This window comes from Vipera berus (assembly GCF_964194415.1).
Source record: "Vipera berus genome assembly, chromosome: 4".
Classification (NCBI taxonomy): domain Eukaryota; kingdom Metazoa; phylum Chordata; class Lepidosauria; order Squamata; family Viperidae; genus Vipera; species Vipera berus.
Genome location: NC_138206.1, coordinates 37,364,705 through 37,391,503, shown reverse-complemented (window position 1 = coordinate 37,391,503; position 26,799 = coordinate 37,364,705). Strand labels below are relative to the sequence as shown.

The 26,799-nt window shown below is 35.2% G+C and overlaps 1 protein-coding gene across 1 annotated transcript in view; it reads right to left on the bottom strand.

The window, feature by feature from the left end:
* PHLDB2 (pleckstrin homology like domain family B member 2) overlaps positions 1 to 26,799 on the bottom strand; it is a 52,584-nt gene that overhangs the window by 20,716 nt on the left and 5,069 nt on the right. Inside the window, exons 3-8 of the mRNA XM_081327612.1 lie at positions 24,798 to 26,134; positions 14,338 to 14,718; positions 12,695 to 12,838; positions 11,134 to 11,271; positions 1,719 to 1,847; positions 462 to 617 (exon numbers count right to left, since the gene is read on the bottom strand). Of these exons, the coding sequence (XP_081183738.1) occupies positions 462 to 617; positions 1,719 to 1,847; positions 11,134 to 11,271; positions 12,695 to 12,838; positions 14,338 to 14,718; positions 24,798 to 26,134 (2,285 nt within the window). The remainder of the gene's footprint in view (positions 1 to 461; positions 618 to 1,718; positions 1,848 to 11,133; positions 11,272 to 12,694; positions 12,839 to 14,337; positions 14,719 to 24,797; positions 26,135 to 26,799) is intronic.

Here is a 26,799-nt window from a genome sequence, read left to right as displayed (position 1 = left end):
GTTCCGTGCGCCTTTGGCGTCTAGTCATGCCGGCCACATGACCACGGAGACGTCCTCGGACAAACGCTGGCTCTTCGGCTATGAAACGGAGATGAGCACCGGCCCCTAGAGTCGGAAACGACTAGCATGCATGTGCGGGGGAACCTTTACCTTTACCTTTTTATGACTATATGAAAAGTTATGGAACACAAATACGTTTCTGGGAAAGGTACCATCTCTCTTAAAAGTATAAAAAAACCAAACATTTTTGTTAAGAAACCAAGAAATGGAAATATATTACTTTAGATTATTTTTCCTATCTTAAATAATTATTAAACCTTAGTGGGCAAATCTAAAAATTAACAATTAACTGAATTGTTAGTAAATTGCTAATTGTTGTTTAGATTAACAACTGCAATCAGTTGGCACTCAACTAAACTATTCAAAGATAATGATCTGATCTTTTTTTTAAAAAAAATTACCTTTCTACTGACAATGCTACGCTGATATTCAGCAACTTCACGCAGAAGCTGTTGGGTTAAATTCTCCTTTTCTTCATCTAATCTGCTTTCATTTTCAAGCTGCTGAAATTCCAAATCTTCAAAATGTTTGCTTTCTACCTCCAACAAGTCTGCATCCTTCAATAAGAAAAAAAATAAGTGTATCAGTTTTAAAGAGATTCTTTTGCTTGTGAAAGTGACATAAAGCATAATCCAAATCCAAGCATAAACCTAGAGATTTAAGTTTTATTCTGGTCTAAGTCTATTTAAGCATGTCTAAGTCTATTTAAGCATGTTTTTTAAAATACCTGTAGACCTGAAATTAAAATTATCATACACATCCTCAAAATAATGACAACAGATCCATTATTTTATTTTAGCCTAGTCATTATGAAGAAGGGTTTAGAGTGCTAAATATGCACTTCAAAAAACAACAACCTTAAAATTAAACTAAATGGGATGCCAATGTGAAGAATTGTTGTAGTTTAGAATGGGCATGATTGCAGCTTGAATCATGAATAAACAGTTCTAAGCTATTTGACTTCAGGTTCATGGCTCAGATTTTTTTTAACCAAATTTCATATTTAAGGGAAGAAAAAAAGTCAATTTTGCTCTTAGAATAATCTGATCTGGAAATGTTTGATGGTTCTAATGTGAATGACCTTTCCCTATTCCCAAATCTCCCACTATTTCCTAATGCTTCTTTTTTATTGTGTTAATTCACAATGTTTGTAAAATTAAACCAAAGCAGTCATAAAATTATATGGAATGATTAAAATACAACCTAATAGAAAAGAATCTTTTGGGGAAAGGACCTAGTTTATACATGTCTTAATTTTCAAAATGAATATGCATAGTTAAGATTTCTAATGCTGCAATGAGAATTAAATAAGTAATCATTCATGCCTAATTGAGAATTCTTTCCTCATCTACAGACAGATCTTATAGATTTCTAATCTGATTAAATATCAAAATTCCACTCATACTCAGTCATACAGATGTTCAGTGTTCAATGCCACACAGTGCTAAGCCTTAGACGACTAATAATGTTTGAAGCATGTAGTGCACATCCATTGTTAATCCAGCTTTTGACATTCTGTTTAGTTGTCACCATGCACTTACATTCTTAACAGCAATATAGAAAAACAGCACTGAAGCCATGAAAAAGAGTTGGTTAGACATCTTTGGACTTGATCTGATTACAATCACTAAAAAAAACACCACATCCATGCTACTGACCCTGTTAAGCTGCTGCTGTAATTGTTCCCTCATGGACTCTGGGCAATTATCAAGCTGAGTCTTCTGCTCGGAGTAAAGCTCCTGAAGCTTTTCTAGTTTTTCCCTCTCAGCATCAAGCTTTATTTTTTCCTGGAGTTTGAGCCAGAAAAATAAACAACAGAATTACCTTCAAACCCAAGCAGTAGTTAGTGGTTCTGAAGGGAAAAAGGCAAAGAGGTGAAACTGAAGGAATGAGCTAAATGCTTCAAAAGAATGCTTTCCATGCTGGTCGGCTGTAGCTAATTTGCATATTAGTGCAATATTCTGAATATAATTTTAATAACCTGGGAATATCCAAAAGATGGTCTAGTCAACCTGTTATAGATACTTGTCAGTATATATTCTGCTATTTAACATCATATGTGAAAAAATTAGATTCATTCATCTCATAATAAAAAAAATCTTAAGTATATTCAGAAGATATGGACCTTTACGGTAATCAAAGAGAAACTGTCTTATAGTTTGGAACATATGGTAATTCTATGCTACATAAGTAAAGTTGCCATAAAACATTCTATATGTTATATGATATGAGGCTATCTTTAGCAACCTAGCTCCCTATAGATCGTGTTGGGGGTCACAACTTTCAGCACAGTGAACAGAAATTGTGGAAGTCATAATCCCGACATAAGTGATGAACCTTATGATGGGAATTTTATTAGTTCCATATTCTTCAAACTTATCTTTATATTAATGAAGATAAAACATTACTGTGCAATGACTTGTATCTGTAACAAAGCCATACTCAGAATTGAGAACATATATGCTCCCAACATAAACTTTATTAATTTCCATTCTTCGTATGTATTCTTAATTAGCAGAAACAAAGTCAGTTAGATTTGTAATTATACTCCCGGAACCAGGTCTATTGGGGTTTTTGTTCCAGATGTAGTTTTACCTTTGATGCTTTCAAGTTCAATGACACAATAGCTATGATGAAACAGAAATCGTAACATGTTAATTTCCTAATGATAGAAGGAAAACAAGGCAAAAGCTTTACAGCAGGCGTGTCCAACCTACAGTCCATTGGCTCCATGTGGCCTTGGATAGCTAGTAATGCAGTCCGACAAGATAATAAAAATATTTAAAAAATCAAGGAAGCTTGTTATTTAAACTATATATTTTATATGCAGCCCAATGTGGCCCAGGCAAGGCAAAAGGTTGGACAATCATGCTTTCCAGTGTGAAGAAAACAGATATTATTTGCAATGACATAAAGATAACAGACAAAGACATAAGTGGTGCTTAAGGCAGTGTATAAGAAGAGAAAGACAGATCATTCAGCAATAAGTGGTTTGGGGCAGGAAATTCTGTTTCAGTGATCAAACGTGCTGGGAAAAAAAAGTAGTTCAGCTGAAGGAAGCCTATTCTGATATGCTAACACAAATTCTAAGCCAATTAGCTCCTGTCTCAAATATGGCAATACATTTTTCCAGGGCTTTTTTTCTCATAGAACACTCAGAACGGAATTCTGGCACCTTTTTTGGATGGAACCTTGTAGCGTAGGCAAGGCAGGTTGTATGACATGTGTGAGTTCCGGCACCTTTTTCTTTTACAAAAAAAGCACTGCATTTTTCCATAGTTATGTAGTTTTCTTTTACCCGAAAATCAAAACAGACTAAATTTTAAGGTTACACTTTTTTTTTTACAAATTTCTCATAAACATGTTTGGTTTTGAAAAAAATGACTATAAATACATAAAAACTTCAATAATATTTCATCAATTAGATACTCATATAAGTCACACATTTTGTATTATTCCATTGTCAATAGACCCTTGTAGGCTTAATTTCCACGGGCAAGTATGTTTGTTAAAATGAATAGAATGATTGCACAAAATGACCAATCAGTACTAAAAGTTTCTCTTTTTTCTGAATATTCCTATGATTTTTGCAATAGGTTTGCTGATGCTGCAAGTCTAATTGGAAGAATAAAATATTTTTATTTCAATCTGCTAGGGTTCTAAGAAGTCTCTTTCTTAACTTTTCACTGGGCTAATTTATCTTTTTTCCCCCTAGTTTTCTCCTTTTGCCCCTAAACTTGATTAGGAGTCACAGAATTTAGTTCATTCATAGCTAAATCTTCCTTTGGTCCTTTCTTTACTTTCAGATGTTCCAGGAAAAAAAGTATAGGGGCATCACAAGCATATCTTCATATTCTCCTCCTATAAAGCAAGAAAAGGTTTTGGGAACAGCAGCCGAAGCAGAAGAGGTAAGCCAATATTTCACAGCAGTCTACCAGGGTTTTACTCACTTTCACAGCTGGCCTATCTATGAGAACTGTTTAGCTTAATGGTACACTGAAAAGAAAAATACTCTGGAACATTCCAATCCAGCAGAAAAAAGCCATTCTCTCTTTCTCTGATTTATAAGCAAATTTCTATAACGTAAAGAACATTGATTCAATATTTAATTTAAAGGTTCCTAGGACTCCATGGGCATGCCCTACTGTTAAGTTTCAGTTTATATTGTAGCAGTACTGATTAACAAAAGAGCATATCGATAACCCTACTGAATCATACCAAAGCTCCCTTTAGCCTACCTAAATGTTCTTAAGCAGGTTGATTGGACAGGGTCCATGCTGATTTTAAGGTGTGTTTCTACATGCTTAAATTTTCTTTGATTACTATCAGTTTGCACGTAACAGACATTAAGCTTGCTGGCTTCTTAGATCTTCCTAGATCTCCTTTTTAAAAATCCATCCCAAAGCTAGTTTTCTATGGGTATAACTTTAAAATTTGTTTAGTCAATTTTTGTTTCAGGAAAAATAAGTATTTGTATCTGTTCCACTGGCCATGAAAACTGAAAATATCTTAATCTCCCAGAATGTTACTGAGTCTTTAAAAAACAAAAACAAAATCCTATAAACTACTCTTGGTACTTTTATGAATTCTTAGAGCTTCTCATTCAAAAGCTTTCATTTGCCAGGGTAACAAGGAAGCTAAAGAGAAAAGTTAGTATCTTCTGTTGCTGAATGATACTAAATACAGGGATGTCATTGAGCTCATCTTACAAGGGAAGTCATTAATTTGGAAGGTTAACAGCTGCATGTAATGGATAGACAAGGAAATATAATGCCAAATGGAAGCACCATTTCCTATTTTTTTCTTAAGACTGGAGACGTACATTTTGTTAGATCAGAATGTCTTTTATACAACAGAACACATTTATAAAGTTTTTTTTTAAAAAATGGGGAACCTTCTTGAACAGTGACCACCAAATAAACATGAATATTGAAGATTTATTCTACTATCCTATAAGACACTTATTGTGTCATGTGTTATAGACAGATACATTTTTATCTGAATAAAATGTTACAGAGCACAAGACACATTTGTAAAATGAAACTAAATTCCAGAAGTTGTATAGTTTCCAGCAAACCCTTCTGGAATTAAAGGATTACTTAATAAGTATTAATGTATCTAGAAACAAATATAACCCTTTATTGTCCTTTGTTTACAAAAACAAACAAACATTAAAAGTCCTCATATGGATGCTTAGGTTTAAAACAGCAATACCTTTAAAAGATTTTTCAAAGTATTTTTTTTTAAAAATAGAGTTGATATTTTATACAAACTTTGTAATACACATGTATGTATGCTGTGCCTATACAATTTGCTTATTAAATACATTTTTCATCTTTCCATTTTAAATGGAATGCCCATAAAACAGAATGAAAGGGAGAAACAGAATAGGCAGCTGGCTATGTCTCTTAACTCTAAAAATTAGTCACAACCTCTAGACAGTATATAACTCTGATCAGAAAAGAATCAACATAGTCATGTACAGTATATCCCTTCCATACATATGCAGTTGCTTTGATTATATTTGCTATATTCTTCACAAAAAGAAATATTTATATAACATTTTATTCATGTCAATGGTTTCATGCACTTTGTACTTTGTTTTTAAAATAATGTTGTAAAAACATTATTACATACAAACCCTAAACTGTATTTCATTTATAGAATACACTGACTGAGATAATGCATGCAGCTATATACAAGCAACACAAAAATCTGTAACTAAAAAAAAATCAGAAATCAAATAATAGTTTGCGATGCTAGAAGGGAACTGGGTTATTTTCTCGAGTAGTTAGGAAATCCTAGAGGTGTCCACATGCAGAATCTAGAGGGTATAATGGAACAGCCTATCTCTCTACATACCCTTTGATACTTCAAAGGAAGCCACAAGCTTAGCCAAGTATTCAACTGGGAACTGGCCCAGAACAAACTCCTGCTTCTCCATTTCCTTCCCTTCTTCACAGTAGGCTTTTTTCCACCCAGATGAACATGCATGATTGAATGTAGCTATCTATTTGCCTTTCCACTGGAACTTTGCTGTTAGGAAGATTTGAGCATCCTGACCAGGAGATAAACAGCAAAAGAGAAATGAAACCTGTTGAGATCCTAAGGCAGGAAGAAGTTCCCATCCATCCTGAATATAAGTCCTTTTTCCCTTGGACAGCTGTGACTGTATCAAATATCACCAACAAAATCCAAATCCTTCTTAGATTCCCAGCTGTGGCAGGAGCCTATAAACCCTGTCTGCTTCACATAAACAACATAAAAAACCTCTTTCTCTGGAGAAAGAGAAAACTTGAAACACCTGTTTTATTTGTCTCAGCTTATATCAAAGCTTTTTTGACAATTAGCTATAAACTCTGTTAGGAAGGAAAAGGACATATTTTACATAAGAAAAAAACAAATTCCAAACTGTAAAATTAATGTTGCAGTTTCCCAAGTATTAACATTCTGAACTGCAAAACAGTTTTGAAAAATCTAGTCCTCCCTCTCCCAAAAGACTTCAAACTTGCTTAAATTAAGAAATGTGTTAAGCTAGCAGTATAGCTGAAAAAAACTGAATGAGCTGAATTTCAAATTCCTCAAAAATTATAAATTCCCATTAGAAAATGATTCAATACTTTCCATAAAATACCAGAATGCCAGAACTATATACCAAATAAACCTCATTTGGACAATCACATAAGGCTTTGTAAAGCAAAGCTTCAGAAGCAATGGGCAAATGTATTGGTCATAATCTTGATCACATAATGGCTTTTCAATGAATATTCAAGCTCGTGATAAACCAGTGCTCCAAATTATTCCAAAGTATTAAGACAAAACAAAACATCCTGACATTAACTTGATTTCCTGATTTTTGATATTACACTTTATCTCTGGATTAATGTTGTGTGCCAAGATACTGCGCAACAGAATAAAGATAGAGAGGACAAGCCATACTTAGGTCTATTGCAGGGGTAGGCAACCTTGCTGACTCAGGAATTCTAGGAGTTGAAGTCCATGAGTCATAAAAGAGCCAAGGTTGTCTACCCCTGGTCTATTGTCTAAACAGTCATAACATCAAAAGCATTGACTATTTCAATTAAAACAAATTTTTTTAATTAGGTTTAAGAGCTGCAAAAAGTTTCCTTGCCTTGACACTGTAGTATAGAGACTTTAACATTTTGCAGATAAAGTTGGTCATAAATGCAGTCACTTTGAAACTGCCATTAATAATAGTCATATGAAAGAGGAAGCCAGTGCAGCTGCTGATCAATTAGATGGAAATCTGGTTATATTTTTATTCATAGCACTGCTTTTTCAGAATTTTACAAGCCCTAGAAACACATGCTTTACAACCATCCTACAAATTCAAATAAGATTTCCTATGAAGCAGGTGTCCAGATCAAGACTTCATAGGGGTTCTTAACCCATTTCCTGAACATAAGGCTATCAAATATACAAATACAACTGCTACATTTTAATGAATGGAACTGTTTCATAAGATCTAATATTTCACTCTTCATGAACACCCAATTGGTTATAATCATCACAACTGCTAAGAAAGGAAGATTTTTTTCTGGAGAGAAAAAAAAGGAAGATTGAAGAGGCTCTGTAAAAAAATAGCTGACAACCCTAAATATTATGATTGTTAGAAGACTGTTATAAAAGAAAGTGATATAAATTTTTATTTATTTATTTATTTTATTACATTTATATACTGCCCTTTCCCGAAGGACTCAGGGCGGTTTACAGGGTGATTAAAAAACCAAGATACAAAAGTTAAAAACAAATTTAAAAAAAATTATATTTGTCCCTACATAAATAAAACCCCAGTTAAAATAAGATTAATCCTCAGCCTGGGCCAGAGAGCTCGAAGAGCCAGGTCTTCAGGCCCCGGCGGAATGAACGGAGGTCGGGGGCAGTCCTCAGCTCCACTGGCAGCTGGTTCCAAAGGGCAGGCGCCCCCACAGAGAAGGCCCTATCCCTGGGTGTTACCCGCCGGCAATCTCTTACCGGTGGCACCCTGAGAAGACCCTCCCTGTGGGAGCGCACTGGACGAAGGGAACTTGATGCCGGCAGCAGGTGTTCCCTCAGATAAAGTTGGTTTATCTGATCAAAGTTAAAATAGGTGACTTGTTATTTCTGGTAACCCTTAATGGACTTTGACTGACATCAAAACTGAAATGATGATGCTTTATGGATTTGTTTATGGATAAGGGAATGGGACCAATTTGTTGTATTTTAAAAAGAGGTGATAAATTATCAATATTTATATTTGTGATGCAAATTGGAAGTCATTTCTCTGTATATTTTTATTTTTCTATTGGTATTTTTCTTTCTTCTCTAGTTCTCTATTTTTTCCTTTCTTTTCTGCATCTACTGCTCTTTCTTTTTCTTCTATCTTTTTAGTTTCTGTTTATTTTTATTGTTGTAGCTATAATCATTAATAACATTACTATAAAAAAGAAGAAATGAAAAGCAAAACCATAAAATGGAAATGGTAGGAACATGATATCACTTTCAGGATAATATTCAGTATAAATTATATAGTTTTACTAACAAACAGTCCCAGGGAATTCAGTTGCGTTTATTCCAAGGACATAAGTGGATGTTTCCAATGTAAAAGAAACAAATGTACGCTGGAAGACTGTACTATTCTTTGGAATTATTAATAATTCCTTGAAAAAATACAAAAAATATAAAATAAATTACCAAAGTTCTCTCAGAGATCTTTTTCTACAATGTACTATATAGAAAAAAAATACTTTTACAATTTAATTACTGAGCATAATATTGAAACTGGCTAACTTCTAAAGAGAAGAATAAGTAATAGGATTAGTCACATTAAAACTTTAAATTGTTCCTGGAACTGAAATGGAAGCCAACAAGATTCGTTCATCACTAATGAATGAATACAGTTCATGAGCTGTATTAAGTAACAGGGGCTGTGGGAGTGAGGAGATTCAAACTAGCATACCCTCTGCCTTCACATCCTCCCAGCAGTTATATGTGATGTGTAGAGTGGCACATGCCTCACTAACAGAAGACTAACAAAGCATGCCTAACTGAAACAGGGTTATTTTTTCTATGTTTTAAAAACGTGCTGAAAGCCTTCAGAACAGATTGAAACATAAACATAAGCAACAATTACAAATGTAATCTTGTCACTCTAATAAGAATAGCATAGACATTCTAATGAGTTTCTAGAATGGTGCAAGGTAATCCAATCTATGAACCAACACTACTGCTATAAAATAATATTGTTTCTCTCCATAAAGGAAATGGGGAAGATCCTGCATTTGAAGTAGTTCTGTGTATATGAAATAAGATATATCAAATAAGAAACTACTAGATTTGCATGTACCAGAGCTGAACTGGGACCAGAGTAAACTTTATTGTGCATGAAAGCAATTAAATTATACATTTAGTATATAACTACTTGATCGTATTTGTAAAAATTTGGGAAGGGCATCCACCCTTGACATCTGATCTCCCCAAATTATTTTTTCTAAGCTTTTGTTTGCTTTTCAAAAGAAGCCATGGAACTTGCTTAGAAATGAAAATGTTTTCAAGCTGTCAAAACTACAGCAGGAAGAGAAAGGCATATCCTCAAATTCTCTGGGTTTCCCTTTAGATATTCTTTATATTAGGGGTCCCCACTCTATGGTCTGAGGCCCGGGACCGGACCGTGGGCTCTTGACCAGTGGGCTGTGGAAACGGCTGGCTGGTGAGCACACATGTGGGTGCGCATTTCCCCCCATTCGCGCTAGCACCTGCGGCCCTGTTTGCGCATGCACGCCAGCATGAACAGGAATGCTAGCATGGGGTGCGTGTTTACAGCCTGTTTGCACATGCACTGCTAGCCCGGGCAGTTGGCACAGCCAGTTTGCCCATGCACGAATGGGCCACTAGCCACCATGGGGTGCACGGCTGTTTGCGCATGCGCAGAGCATCAGCACATGCCACATGCACAAATGGGGCTGCTAGTGTCGTGCCAGTGTGTATAGCCCCATGCGCACACCAATTTTGAAGCTGTTCTCCTTCCCTCTGTTCCTCGAGCTCGGAAAGCTTGGAGACCTCTGCTTTATATACCAATAGTATTCTAACTGCATATCTCTTTAACCCTTAGATAATCCATTAAAATTTAATAAATACCCTATATTTCTTTCCTTCCCAAGATACTGTAGGTAATATAATTAATGGTCATATATGATATGAGCCTATGAAATATATTCAGTACTTTGACATTTTTGCTCTTTCTTCTTCTTCTTCAAGTTTACAAATGTTTAATTGTAAACAATTCTATGGTTGATGTTCACTTATCACTTAGATTGTAGGAGTAAACTATTTAATTCACATTTTTTCATTATGAGACAGATTATGTTTCAATTGAGATATAGATATATATATATATATATATATAAAATGTATATATTTAAGGTGTATTATAGATTCTCTTAAAGGGACGCGGTGGCTCAGTGGGTTGGGACACTGAGCTTGTTGATCAGAAGGTCGGTAGTTTGGCGGGTCGAATCCCGAGTGCCGCGTAGCAGAGTTACTCGTCCCAGCTTCTGCCAACCTACCAGTTCGAAAGCACGTAAAAATGCAAGTAGAAAAATAGGGACCACTACGGTGAGAAGGTAACAGCATTCCGTGCGCCTTTGGCGTCTAGTCATGCTGGCCACATGACCACGGAGACGTCCTCGGACAAGCGCTGGCTCTTCGGCTTTGAAATGGAGATAAGCACCGGCCCCTAGAGTCGGAAATGACTAGCACACATGTGCGGGGGAACCTTTACCTTTACCTTATAGAGTCTCTTTGATTCTTATATAATTATAAAATTGTAGAATGTTTATAATTCAATGTACTATTTTTTTAATTACCTGATATAATAAATATCTCAATGTATTAATTTCTATTTCTATTTTATTTTCCACAAACTTGGATAATCAGCAGTTGTCTTTTAATTAGTTGCAACATTTCTTCTGCCTTTAATTTTAAACAATGTATCATGAGACTAGTTTTTAAAAAATCCCTTCTCTCTAAAATTCCAACCCTATGGAAAAAATGTGATATCATCCACTTATTTACCTTGGCCTTTTCACCAATGACATTTCTCTCCAACTCTGCTATCTTCCTGTTCAAATGATCTACTATTTCCTTCTCCTTGAGCAGTTCAGCTGTTTCAGATTTCTGCTCTGCTTCCAACAGGGCACATTCCATATCCGTCTAAGAACATAAAAAAAATTCTCCGCCTCAATCTCCTTCATAAAGTAATTCCAACATACAGTATATCTTGAAGGCTTATTTATATGTGATATACAGCAAACACTGTTCTTAGGAAGCCATAATGTTTTAAACAGATGAACATATCTAAATGAACAGAAAATGCTCAAAAATATTGAATGCCTAAATCAAACTTCAACAAGCTTATTTTCATAGAATGCCTAGCTCTTTTGCCTTGTAGTTTAAGAACTTCCTTGTGACAAATCATCGCACTAGCACATTGGAGCAAAAGTAAGATTTTCAAGAAAATAAAATTAATGGAAATGTATGTAATTGGGCTGATTAGTAGGAATGGACTGAGAGGATGCTTTACCAATAGCACTTAGATTTATATACCGCTCCATAGTGCTTTAGAGCACTCTCTAAGGAGTTTACAGAGTCAACATATTGCCCCCAGCAATCTGGGTCCTCACTTTACCAACCTTGAGTCAGTGAGTGAACCTTGAGCAGGGGGCTGGACTAGAAGACCTCCAAGGTCCATTCTATTCTATTCTATTCTATTCTATTCTATTCTATTCTATTCTATTCTATTCTATTCTATTCTATTCTATTCTATTCTATTCTATTCTATTCCATTCCATTCCATTCCATTCCATTCCATTCCATTCCATGATCAAACTCCTGGCAGCGAGGAGTGAGTTAGCCTCCAATTCTAACCACTGCGTCATCATGGCTCATGCCTTTGGATTCTCTGGGCTTTCAGAAGTACAATTTACTGAACATCATACAGTATCCATAGCAATTGCCATATTGGCTATCATTACCAGGAGTAGTTAATTCAAACTGCTATCTATCTGTAATGTTTTTATATTTACAAAATGTAAGTACAACATACTATAATATTCTGCCAGACAAATCTTCAAGGGTACAATTCTTTAAAGATATAGTACAGAATAAATCCTAATATATACGGGATTTAATTCTGAACTAATACGTATAATTTCATTGGCGGTATGAAAAGCAAGAGTGTAGCCCCAAATTATTTACTGATTAAATTCATTAAATGTGTATGTTGCTCATCTCTATACTAAATAACACTTAGAGGCTTAAATTAAGGCCTAATTTACCAGTATCCAATTTACAGTCTAGATTATAACTGCTAAATCTAATTATCCTAACCTATCTTAGTTTTGTATCTGACATATAATAATATCTAGGGCTAATTCCATGTAGGAAAGTGCTAAAGGAAATAGTCAATATTGTGGGTGAAGTTAACAGATATATTTCTTTGAATATTCACTTTATTTGTGGTCATGAAATATTCTTTATGAGAAATGCCATTTTAATTATCTGTATAAGTATGGATTCTATAACAAGAATTTATAGCAGATTTAAAGATCTGAAATAAACAAAAGAGATCTTATACCTCTCTGGAGGATTCATCCATCTGATCATTTAAGTCTTTGATCTTTTGTTCAAGTTCTTCCAGGTTATTTAGTATTATAATGCGCTGTTCTTCCATTTGATTAAGTTCTGATGTTACTTGTTCATTGCTTATGCATTCTGGTGACTGTTAACAAATCAGTAATTGCATTTTTTTAAAAAGAGTTTTTAAAGGATAAGCATGCAATTATCATTTTTCTTTCTTTTCCTAAAAACAACCAACCTAAAATTTAATAATAATAACCTAATATACATGTTAAATAATCTAGTTTGGTTACAGTAGTTCCAGAATATTCATTCATTTTCATATTTTTTCTATAAACAAATTAAGCACAAACACAAAAGCATGCACAAAGCATAATAATTGTTAAATCATTTCAAAGCTTGGTACAAAAATACTTAAAAATGTAATTCTAGAAATCCTATTTAGAGCGTTTCCTACAACGCTGTGGTAAAAGGAATCAGCCTTGAAAGTGGGAGGGAGTGAGTTCTAGCGCTACTTTAGGCATTTGTGCAACCTTGATTGCACAGTCACATTCTCTCAGGCAATAGCAAACTACTTCCAAAAATCTTGCCAAAAAAACCCCTACAAACCTGGACTGGCCCAGACAGTCACCAAGACTCAACATTGACTTGAACAGGAAAAAAAGAAGAGAAGGGATACGGTTTTTTCCCTTATTAAAAGTATCTCTTGATCATTTACTCTAGACATTTTGAAGATAATCTATTTGAGCCAGATATATAAAATAAAACATATAAAATGAAAACGCTGCCCTCTTTAGTGATACAACTGCAATCTGTGTGATGATGCTTATGATTTCTTCCTGCCATATCAAAGGAAGATACATTTTTCTGGAAAGTAGCTTTTGCTGAACAGAAGTGGCATCTGAAAATTACACAGCTTCCTTTTGTATATTGATAATGATAGTCAATCACACACTACACTGAAATCTGTGTGTGCCTCCAGAACTTTCTTTCCCTCTCCCACCCACCCTCAAAAAAAGTCTTTGGAACAGTCCTAAAAAGAAAAAAAACTAAGTATGTCTGGAATTGCATTTGGCAAAATATACTAACAGAGACATCACCCTGTCAACAAAAGTGCGTATAGTCAAGGCTATGGTCTTCCCAGTTGCAATGTATGGCAGTGAAAGCTGGACCATAAGAAAGGCTGAGCGCCAAAGAATTGAAGCCTTTGAACTATGGTGCTGGAGAAGACTCCTGCGAGTCCCTTGGACTGCAAGGCGATCAAACCGGTCAGTCCTAGAGGAGATCAACCCTGACTGCTCTTTAGAAGGCCAGATCCTGAAGCTAAAACTCAAATACTTTGGCCACCTAATGAGAAGGAAGGACTCACTGGAGAAGAGCCTAATGCTGGGAAAGATTGAGGGCACTAGAAGAAGGGGACGACAGAGAATGAGGTGGCTGGATGGAGTCACTGAAGCAGTAGGCGTGAGCTTAAATGGACTCCAGAAGATAGTAGAGGACAGGAAGGCCTGGAGGAACATTGTCCATAGGGTCGCGATGGGTCGGACACGACTTCGCAACTAACAACAACAACAACAACTAACAGTTAAAATTTACAGGAGATATCTACTGATCCTTCTACCAGAAAAGTATTCTATTTACCTTTGACATAATGCTTAGATAGGGAGATTCAGTGACATCCTTCAGGAAAGCAGAAGATAAAGGTGAACTCGTCCTGTTGCCATTTAAATGCTTATTCGTTCTGATTCCTCTTGAGGAAAAGAAATCCATAGAATTTTGTCCAAGATCACTGAATTCAGAGAAATCAGAATCTTCAGCTGGAAGCTGCAAATGATCTCTGAATCTTGAGTCTGCTATTATCTGAGAATCTTCAAAGACAGAATCTTCATCAGACAACTGGAGTTTTTCAAGTTCTTTATTAATTTTCTGAACATCAGCTACAGTAGTGATTGTGGCAGGTTCATTGTCAGGCTTGGAATATTCTGCACACAGATTAAGAATGGTCTCTAGTCTCTGACGCTCCTAATATTGAAACAAATAATTAAAAGTACGGTAAGATATATACCACAGTTTCACATATTTTGTGGGCTTCATAACTTTTTTTCAGGCATACAGAAACTACCAATGTCAACCAAACTTTATTCTAAATTATGAATAATATTTATATTGAATACACAGATTAAAGGAGAACTTCAGTATTCATGGATAATCAGAATCCAATGAATAATCAGAATGGCACCACCAGTGAAAATTAGCTAGCACCTTCAAATTCAATCACATGGCCCTAAGAAAGACAGTTTCACCCCACCCACCTTCATTTATTTAGAATTTATTAATGAACTCATAAAATCAGAGGCTGAATATAGTTTGTGGTTCAAGGCGCTCAGAGTCATCATGAACCGTGAGATGGCCAGCAAATAAATTTGATTAATTGATAGATAAATATTCAATTGTGCAAAATGACAATAAAAGTAAAAGTAATTTCTTCCACATTCTATAAAAGTGAAAATATTTCACAACATAAAAAAGTATAAAAGAAAGAACGAAGGCTATCTTATGGCATCCAAGGAAATAAAAACCTATCTATTTTAAGTCCGCAATAAATTTTTAGCATTAACTAAAAGGTAAGACTATTCAAGTACTCTGCTATTGATTTTGCTTTGAATTTTGTGTGGTTTTTGTCTTCTCTTGCTTTCCTCATATTCCTTTTTTTTTCACTGAAGTCCTATGAACTACCACATCTCCCCAGCCCACCAGAACAGGAAGGAAAAGGTATGTTGTAGGTCCCTCTATTATAGAGGCACCCACCCCTTGTAGGACCAAGGAAACGGCCTTCTCTACGGTGCCTCCCTCTCTTTGGACTATCATTCTCCCAGAGACTGAATTACTTAACAAAGTAAAACCTTGTTATTTTTCTAAAAGACCTTGAATACATGGTTTTGTCAGCATATCTGAGGACTCTTCATTGATATGGAGTCAATAAGTGGCTGGGGTGAGTGTGTAAAGTTTATGGTTTTTTACCTGCTATATTTTAATGCTGTAAATCACCCAGAGTCAACATTGTGAATTGGGTGGCCTATAAATTTGTTTAAAATACGGTAAATAAATATTTATAGCTTTAGCTTTATGGCTTTAATATGGGAATTTCCCATTAGATAACACTCTCTTAGACAGTTACACTTTTGTATTTCAGGTCTGCAACAAATTTTGTTCTACATATCTAAAGGTGGCTACCTACTAATAAAGAACCCATCAAAGATTATGTCTTTCATAAGTCTTCTGCATGTAAGACATTTTTAAAAGAAAAAGTATAGATAATTTTATTTTTCTTTTAAAAAATCAATGTCCTTATACTCTGCCCCCTTGGAATTTCTTCTTATGTTTCCATAATTGGTCTGAAAGCAAGTGATTTGATGGTAAAAATTATATTAGCATAAGGAGGCATGAGCAGAAAATTGTACGAATAATTTCACTTTAGTAACATCTAACTGGGTTGCTGAATCACATGTATTGAGAAAGTCCAGTCATTTTACAACATGACAATCTTACAAAATCTATTGCTAGCTCAAGAGCTTTCTATCTTTAAGTGTAATATGTTACAATTTTAAGAGAATGTATTTTTCAATCTGCGAACTAAGGTACCATAGAAATCTACTCTGCATTAAAAAGCAGTAACAACGAACATATACTGAGAAGCTTCATCTCAAGATACATATTCTTCATAGTTCAGGTAATCCTCAACTTGAAACAGTTCATTTAGTGACCATTCAAAGTTACAACGGCACTGAAAAAAGTGACTTATGACCATTTTTCACACTTATGACCACTGCAGCATCCCCATGGTCATGTGATTAAAATTCAAATGCTTAACAATTGGTTCATGTTTATGACAGTTGCAGTGTCCCGAGATCATGTGATTGGCTTTTACGACTTTCTGACAAAGTCGACGGGGAAACCAGATTCACTTAACAACTGTGTTACTAATTTAACAACTGCAGTGATTCAGCTAACAAACGTGACAAGAAAAGTTGTAAAATGGGGCAAAACTCATTTAACAAATTTCTCACTTAGCAACATAAATTTGGGGTTCAATAGTGGTCGTAAGTTGAGCACTACCTGTATTTCAAAAGAGGTGCTCATTTCCCAAGATAACCCGAAACAATGAATTCAAATTCCTCTTTTCCTTAAAAGCAAAGATAAGAGAAAGCAAAGGTAAAGACATTAGATGTAATCGAAGTCTTTGCCTAATTACTTAGAAAAGCTTGTTAAGTTAAAAGGATATAATCCTAAATAAATGCACATAAGTACTGAAGTCTGCTTAACCCTTTATTTTAGCAGGAATTGGGTGAGGTGTCAAACTGAATAATCAAATGTTTGCATATCCATGAAATTAATGCAGAAACTTCTTTATTAAAAGAAAAAAAAATCTCTAACTATTCAACTTGCAGTTGATTTTTAAATCTGCCTAACCTATGTATACAGAAAAGCTCAAATGTGGTATTAAAATTAAATGTTTAAATTATCCCTTAATTTATATTCCCTTCCTCCCTCTTTTCAAACAAAACACTAAATTAGAAAGACAAAATGACAATGAAATCCTTGCACCTTAAAACTCCTTTCTTCCCTCCAAGCATTTTCACCGTAAGCCTTCAGCTCTCTCTTCTTTGGCTTAAACAGTGTTTTTTCTCTTCCTCTTAAAGCTGAATCCTTTGAGTACCCAACCCATTTCTGAAAGCTTCGTCTGACTGCTGGCCAGGAACACCAACATTCAGCCATTATTTGTTGACTTTAATGCTACCTTCACAGCAGTTATTAAGAACTGAAATAAACAATGCTTGTTCACTGAGCCCACCCCCACATATACCAACAGGATATGTTCGTTTTGGTATCTTTTTCCTCACTCAACCTTCAGAATGCAGGATGTATCAGATAGTAGCCCACACACACGTATTTTCCTCTGCCCAGTTCCAAATGAATGCAGCTGAGGTGTACTTTAACGATATGTACCAAACTCTTACTTTTGGACTGAATGCTATCTTGGCACTATACAGATTTCTATTCTTTGCTAAAAAATATCTACCCCACCAGTTAAAAACACAAATTGGTAAAAATGAAGTTTCCCTCTCTTGCACTTGTGTATACACACACACACACACACACACACACACACACACACAAGCTGAAAATAGTAAGAAATGACAAATTCTTGCTGCTTACCCCGTTTTTGTAAAAATGCTTCTCCTTTTAAGCAAGAAATATACTTCCCTTGGTTTTAATCACTACAACAGTGGTAATTGGGAAACATGTTACATTACATCATTTCTATTTCAAAGGGCACAACATGATATCAGAGAACTTATGTGCAGGAAATTCTTTGGGCTGCTATTTTGTGGTATCTATTTTCATCACAGGTCTCCAACTATTCCTTATTTCACTGTACTTTCATTCTACAAATTTACAGTGAACTGTGTTTTTCAAGCCAATTCAAATATGTATACAGTATGTAAATACATAGCCAAAATTCATCTTTATGTAGAATATTGTATTTTAAATTATAGATAGCTGATCTGAGTGATTGGTCACCAAATCTCTGGTTTTCAATGGAAGTGGTAGGAAAATAACTTTCAAATTATAGAGTCAAATATGAGAGATGTACTCCAAAAGAATTTTAAGGCCTTTTTCTTTTTTATTACTAGAATCATAAAATATTGGAAGGGGCCTTGGATCATCTAGTTCAAACATGTCAAACTCGGGACGTCATGTGACGTTGCACAACGTATCGGGACGGTTTTGCCATTGCCAGCAATAGGGTGGGTGCGGCTTCTGCATGATGCATCTGGCCTGAGGGCCAGCAGTTTGACACCCCTAATCTAGTTCGATCATCTTTCAATGAAATTTACTCCTACAACCTTCTGCTAAATTATCATCCTCTCTATTTAAACAGCTCCATGAAAAAGGGTTCACCATCTCCCAAGATAATTTTTCATTGTTAAATAACTTTTACTGATGATTTTTCCCAATGTTCAAAGAAAGCCTATTTTATGTATTATTCTTGTTATTAATAAATTATTTTTCTCTTTTTTTTGTCTTATGGAACAGATCTTAATAATTCTGCAGTTTCTTATAATGAAAAGAGCTATCATCTCTTCGGTGTCTTATTTGCCAGCCAAAGTAAACTACAAACCTGCTGTCATTATTTTATTATTATTATTGCATGCCACTTACCATCCTGGCTGCTGTCCTCTGACATGATCCAGTCTGATAAAATCATTATTCCTAAAGTGTGTTGTCCAGAAGTGAACACAGTAGTGCAGGTGCAGTGTGGATTATTACATCAATGTAATTCACAATAATGTAATTCACAATAAAATTACATGGCTATCACATGGTAGCTAATGTCCTACCTAAACCTATCCAGATAACTGACTTCAACCTCTGATTATATACGAACAAATATCATTGGTTTCTTTGCTTTTAAGGTTCTAGGCCAGTGATGGTGAACCTTTTAGAGACCGAGTGCCCAAACTGCAACCCAAAATCCACTTATGTATCATCGGGTGCCTGGTGGGCATGGCCCTTTGGGTGGGCGTGGGCCATTGGGTGGGCATGGCTGCAGTGGTTACAGCAGACTGGGTGGGATTAAAAAGTTCAATCAATCAATTCCAACTTTGTGAGAACATTTTTTTCCCCACAAGAAGTTGAAATTGATTGATTGAACATTTTTTTTTTGTAAACGGCAGCAGAGGCCTACAGCGAAAAGATTTTATAAAACCCAGCTGAAGGCCTAGGACTGGGGCGATGGCGCGAGTGCCCATAGAGAGGGCTCTGCATGCCATGTTTGCCACCATGGTTCTAGGCAGTTAAAAAAACTAGGTAATAATCATACATCCATAAGCTCTGTATACATATACAGTTAAAGCCACTGTGCAATAACATTTCGTTAAAAATTGTTTAATAGTCACCATTCATGAGCCATGGTGGCACAGTGGTTAGAATGCAGTACTGCAAGCTACTTCTGCTGATTGCTGGCTGCCAGCAGTTTGGCAGTTCGAGTCTCACCTGGTCAAGGTTGACTCAGCCTTTCATCCTTCCAAGGATGAGGACGCAGATTATTGGGGGCAATATGCATTACAGAGGGTGGTGAGCACAGCACAAGACATTGTGGGCTGCCCCTGACACCATTTGATGACATCGCCAGGGCTCGCTGACTTGGAAGAGTGAGGAAAATTCTCAGGGACGACTCACGCTCTGGACGGTATCTCTTTACTCTCCTACCATCGGGTAGGAGATATAGGAGTATAGCCAGCCGCACCAACAGGCTGAAAAACAGCTTTTATCCATGGGCTGTTAAGGCTTTTGAATGGGAAATAATTTTTATAAACTTTATGCATAATTGACTTGCGAGGCCGGTGTGTTGTGCAATTAGTTCACATGGTGTAATAAGGTGGAGGGTTTGTGTCACTGTAAGCTGGGGGGTGGAGGCACGAAGGGAGGCTCAGCCAATCTCAATGTATACATGGTTGTACTTTGACAATAAAGGTTCATTCATTCACTCTGTGAAACCGCTTAGAGAGGGCTGTAAAGTACTGTGAAGTGGTATATAAGCATAAGTGCTATTACTAAGTGCTATTCTGAGAAATATACAAAAGAGCATCATATTTCTATGTAATAAATGCATAACTTTACTAAGGAAAAGAAATTGGTTTTTTTTTCCTTTTAAAAGAAGCATCCTAAAGAATATGGAATTAATATGTATAGATACATACCCCCCCACATATATATACATACACATGTCCAGAGAATATTAAAAGGATTGCTGGATTAGAATGTAAGCATATTGACCCATCTGCAGTTTATTCATTGCTGAGATATGAAACAACTGAAACCAAATTATGTGACTATATAAATCAATTATTTTTAATTTAAGACTGCCATCTAGAGGTAAAAGTGTGAATTTCTTTAAAAAACTGAAATTCTCAGTTTAGGCACTAGAGGCAAAGTTATCAAACTCTCTTGTTATTATAGTCCCTTCTCTTTCTCCAGTAACCAAAACCAACCCTTCAGCAGTAAATGTGAAAACCATATTTGAAATGCATTTACTAATAAGTGGTTATCTGGTAACAAATTGAAAAAAATGTTATTGTTTTACAGAAAAATATATTGTTTGTTCACAGTTTCTAAGTATAGATACTGACTCACCTTTGACATATAACTAGGTATTTACCTGCCTTGCTAGAAATGGCCTTTGTAGTTTAGTTCAGAATAAACAGAACAAGAAAAATAACTCAAGTGTTTGCTTTCATGTCAGTATTCTCTCTTTCTTTTTCATTCTCAGCCTGACAAAATTTGATTCAGAATTTTCACATATTTCAAACATTTAAAATATATATTTTATATTGCCTGCCTCTAGGGTATTGTAAATTGAGACAGTTCTAGGATTACCAGATCTAAATGGTAAAAATCTGGGGAAACATTAAATGTCAGATGCAGAAAACTCTTAAAAATTCTTATTCTTTCCAGCGGTCTGGATTTTTAGAGCATATGATAGCCCCAGTCTCTGCCTGTCTATTTGCTTCAAATGCATCTTCAGATCACAATGAGTTTAATGAGGTATATTCACAGACAAAGCTTAGTATCTTTCTTATCTCTCAATTTTTTTAAGGTGCTCATTTTTTTCTCTAACAATAAATTCTTTCCATTCAACTGCTTGCCTATCTGGATGTTTGCCATTGTTAACTTTAAATTTAGAATTTTAAAATCAGAATTCTGAATATAGAACCTATATTCTTTTTCAAAGGAATAAAATGTCAAATTCACTTAATTTCAATGGAATTTGGGTTTCTCTTTGTTCTGATTTCCCCCCCTCCAAGTGCAGCTGAATCAAAAAGTGGTTGTAGCAGTGCAACCAAAGGTTTTAACCTCAAGAAGCTTCTCAAAAGGACAACTGAACTAGAACTTCAAGTGAGTTGACCTTCAAAACATTTATCAAATGGATGCATTATCCTACTTGTGAACGCCTCCACAATGTTTGAATGTATATTCCAATCTAGGATCTTTCACAACAATTACCCTTACCAGGATGCTAAAAACAGAAAACCAATTAAGTGAAAGGAAATTCCTTTATACATAAACATGCACTCACTTTAAATTTTAATATGTTTCAAAGCAAGTGGACTTGGTACATCCTGTTCAGAAAAACAAAACTGTGCAAAGGAAACAGCTGTCAAATAAATTTGGGGGAAAAAAAACCTTTATCCTGTCTCTAAACAGAAAATGATTTCGTTCAGCCTTTATAAAGGTATAATTGAAAAAATCCTCAAAATAATTCATTATATATTTTTTTCATTAATTGTTACACCAATATCAAGAGCTTTCACAATGTAGGAATATTTCTGATTACTTTTAGGATTTTAGGACATCTGTCGCAGAAGCTATATTTTGCTTCTGAAGCATATTCCCCTGCTTTTCCGAGTTTTCAAGCATTTATTTGTATCCCACCTTTATTATTATTTTTTATTATTTTTTATTTTTTTTATTTTTTATTTATTTATTTAATTTATTTATTTATTTATTTATTTATTTTTATTTTATTTTTTATAAATATCTCAAGGGAACAAATATATCCAACTGCCCTAATAAGCAGGCATATACATAGAATGAAGGCTACTGCTAAGCTTGTAAGCCGCCCTGAGTCTTCGGAGAAGGGCGGGATATAAATGGAATTAAAAAAAATAAAAAAAACTTCACCTATTTTTCCCATAACAACAATCCTGTGAGGTAGGTTAGTGAGTATCACATTAATTGTTGCACAACAATGGTTATATGCCATTCAAAAGACATGCATTTTTCCATTTTCATCAATGGACATCAAGCCCTGGAACCCGAACTGTAAATTAAAATAAAAATATTTTATAATAAAACAGAATCTCATACAATTGCCAGATATTTCAACAATCTTGCTTAAGAAATCATGCAAACATATCAAACTTTTATGCAATTTCATAAGATGTTAAGACACATTTTTTGGAGGGAATTCAATTTTTAAAACTATTTTTAATTTAAAGACTGTTCTACATTGTATCACTCAATCCCCAGCGTATTATATGACCAAAACATATGATCTTTATCCTAAAAAGACTATCTGTCACTGTTTGAGGCAAACCCATCAAGCATATAATAAAAATGTAATGAAAGAACAGCAGATTCTTAATTTACTGTTCTTTTTTAAAAAAAAATGTTATTATATAGTGTGAAATAAGTCCTTCTGTCACTTCTATGCGCCTTCTTTGAGGGGACATAAAGTAACATTATCAGTTTTGGGTAATATGTAAATTGACTAAAGAAGGTAAACCATTGATTCTACCATCTTAGGAAACAAAATATCTTGGGTTTATACTGCTTCCCAGGCTACATAGATCAGCCTCTACTGACTTAAATGAGAATTGCAAAATTAAAACCATTTTCAGTACTCTTTAATGACTATTTTTTTTCAATAGTTAGCTAGGAAAAGTTCTTGGATACAAAAATCCAGACAATTACTAGATGGAGGCAGTAAATACTGTACAGAATATTCTCCCTCTTTCTATCAAAACCAATACAGAGTGATCTTTGGCGACCCAGAATTAGTGTCTAGCTATGAGACAATTCTATATCAGTTTTATACCCATCTATGGTTTTCTGCCCATCCCTAAGGTGTCCATAGTAGTTTCATCATAGAGGTTTTTCTAATTCAAGCACATACAAAAAACAAAGTTATTTTTAAAAAGGAAAACTGTAAACTGTACATACATTAAGCGGGGAGGGCGGGACTGGAACCTAGGAATTCAGGTTTTTTCCCCCATACTGTACCAGTGCCTTTATTCTGGACTATGTCAATTCACTTTTTAAATATTAAATGCAGACATTCTGTAGACAGAGACTTATTTTATCAGCTTTATCAGACCTAGAAGTTCCAAGCTAACTGCAGCAGAAGACTGAACTAGATTGTGCCTATGATTAACAGTGTGGTTTTCTTTCTCCAATTTGCTCTTTCCTTTCTTCTGACACTAATTAGTTATTCTTCAATGCAGTGTGCACTTTATCTGTTTAATTAGATGAGGTTGAAAGGACAATTTCCTCAGAACAAATAAACTGCTACTATATTTGGCACATGTACTCAACTTTTGTTTAAATGACTGCCATTTTTTGCCACAAACAAAAGACAATGGGAACAATTCCAAGCAAAGGAGTCCTTGTCTGCAAGGGTCACTCAATTAAGTGGGAATAAGTGAAGACAAATGTATTTGGGCAAGTATTTGCGCATTACACCCATAAAATGAAATATATCGTGAATTTCCATTTATCAAAATTTCATTTCTAAGATATATATTCATTTCTGACATATTCTTGACAATTATGTTTTCCTACCATAAAATGTTTCACAGAGTTGAAAAACAATCACAGATGACTTAAGGTTTTTCTCTAAGATATCGGAACTATTCAATGTGCTTAAATTAATAGAGTTTTTTTTAAAAAAAAATAATGAGTATCACGTCACCTTAAACATAAAAAAATAAAAATTCTTATATTTAACAATATTAAGAATATTAATTTTAGATAATTTAAAAGCAAGCTGAACTGTTTAGAGCTGCCTAGGTTTAATATATACCAATTTTGATTGATCCAAAACAGAAATATTCTCTGTTGAAGTAATGCCTATGACTATAATTTATAGAACTCAGGTGGGAAACATGTTTTACATATCCTACCACTGCAAAACAACAGTGTCAACATTTTTTTCCCCTGAAATACTGGGTCCCTGCAGGATATAATTTGTGGTTCGTAAGTGCCTGATCATTTTTTCAGAACACACAAGTCGAAGCACCATCAAGTTCTTTCAAGTTCCTACCCCATATAGATGGCTTCCTTGCACTGCTTAGATTTTTAAAACAGGATGTGATTTGACCAATTTTCGTGCCTTGGCCAACACTGGTGCACATGAAAAACCAAACACCTGAATTGTAAACTAAAACAGCTGCATATATAATAAGTAACTTTAAGGGTAATATTTGATATGGTAATAGCAAACATTGTTAGAAATTAACTGGGAAAAAATGTATTACCAGTCTCTCCATTTCCTGTTCTTTCAGCCTTTCTTCTCTTTGCCTCCTGTGGTAGTCCATTAGGTCTTCTCTTCCAGAAACAGAACTAATGCTGCTCTTTCTCTCTCGAATGGAAGGAGTCTGCCTATGGCTTTCCAAATCTGTTTCATCAAACTCCATGGAGCCATTGGAAATTCTTCTTCTTGCAGGAAACCCTCTCTCAGCATCAAAGGGAATAAATGAATTACTAGGGCTTGTTCCTGACAATCCAACTTTATCAAAGTCATCAGATGCACATGAGGAAGTGGATGCCAGAAGCATTTTCCTAGCTATCCGGGGGCTTGCAGAAACACTGAGAGTTGAATTTACATAGGAATTCACTTCAGGTGCAAAGTTTGAGTATGGCAATATTCCTGAAGTGCAAGAAGAAAAATGAAGGTAATTGTCGGCATCCAGTATATTCTGAGGTAGAAAATCTTTTTCAATAGTCTTCTTTCTTTTGGAATTCCCAAAAGAGTTTCTTGGTGGTAAACTCAGTGGTGTGAGTTGGCTTTCTGCTGATTTATGAAGCCTGGGCAATGACCGACTATAAACTCCCATGTGGCTCAATGAACCACCCGGATGTTTTCTGGTTCTGGGCCCCAGAGCTTCCATTGCTGAATCCTTTTGTTTAGCTGACCTAGCCTGAACCGACATAATGTCATGTATATTCATTTTCCTGCTTTGTTTTGGACTAGAGGGCATACTGGCAGCTCCAGAGCTGCCGAATGGTGAAATAATGATATCATTTCCTGAATTCCCATTCCACATTGTAAGAAGAGATCCAGAGTTTTTCCACCCGTCCAGTGCTCCTGGGAAATAGACACTATCATGAGATTTATTCTTCTGACTGAACTTTGAATAGGGAAATCTACTCAGAAGTCCAAACTGTTTTTCATTTTCCCTGGTAGCATAAATATCAAAGTCTTTCTTTCCAAGGCTGCACCCACTTAACGATGAGAATGTGCCTGAAATGGGGCCCATATGCTTTAGAGAAGCATTTTTGTCTGAAAGATAAGAGTTCTCACAAGCCAAAGGTTTGATTCCCTGAATTTTAGAAACAGATGGCATACTTTTAACACTGGATGCAGGGCTCAGTTTAGGTGCCAGAGGCTGGGAGAGAGTTAAATAAGAACCAGAATAGTCTTCGTTTGTTTTTAATTTTAGACTGGATGAGTATTTTTTTTGGCTGAGTTTGTCCATTATATGCTGAAGATCAGTTTCAAGAGAATTCGTAACTACCTCTTTTCCCAAACTGGCATTTTGTAATTCCACCTGGTTTTGCATATGGCCATATTCTTCCAACATCTTGTTGGAATCTGTAAAAAGAAAAAAAAAGAGAAGAACAGGAAAGAGTTTTAACAAGTGAATTATTCTTTTTTCCTATCTTCCAGTACTTTTAAATTCATACTCCATGCAACTTGAATTCAACAACAAATTTGTAGAAGTGAACATAAAGATGAATAATTTTAGAAACTATTTTCAAATCACTTGATGAAAAAAGTATTAGTTTTAAACAGTCCTATTATACAAAAAAGAATCAAGATAGACCTGTGCAAGATGAGACGCCACCAAATCAGTGATGTTAGTGGTACCAGAAACAAATTTCCTGCATAAGCTATTTATCTTAGCTGCCTGCAAAGAAAGAAAAAAAATGAGTGGAGGGGGGAAGGGTCAAGATTCTTACTTACAAATAGGTAATAGATTATACTGAATAAAAGGCAGAAACAGCCTGATATAGCTGTCTTAGTTTCAGTAATTTTATTTATGCATTAAATTAAGTGAATCCTTGCCACTTAAATTTGTTTTATAACAGTCTCCCTCATTTTTCCTCCCAACAAGCAACGGGTGGACATTAAATTAGTGGCATTATAATATTCAGAGTCATACAGTTGCCACAGTCAGGGGTTGCCACAAAGAAGAGGGAGTCAAGCTATTCTCCAAAGCATCTGAAGGCAGGACAAGAAGCAACGGATGGAAACCA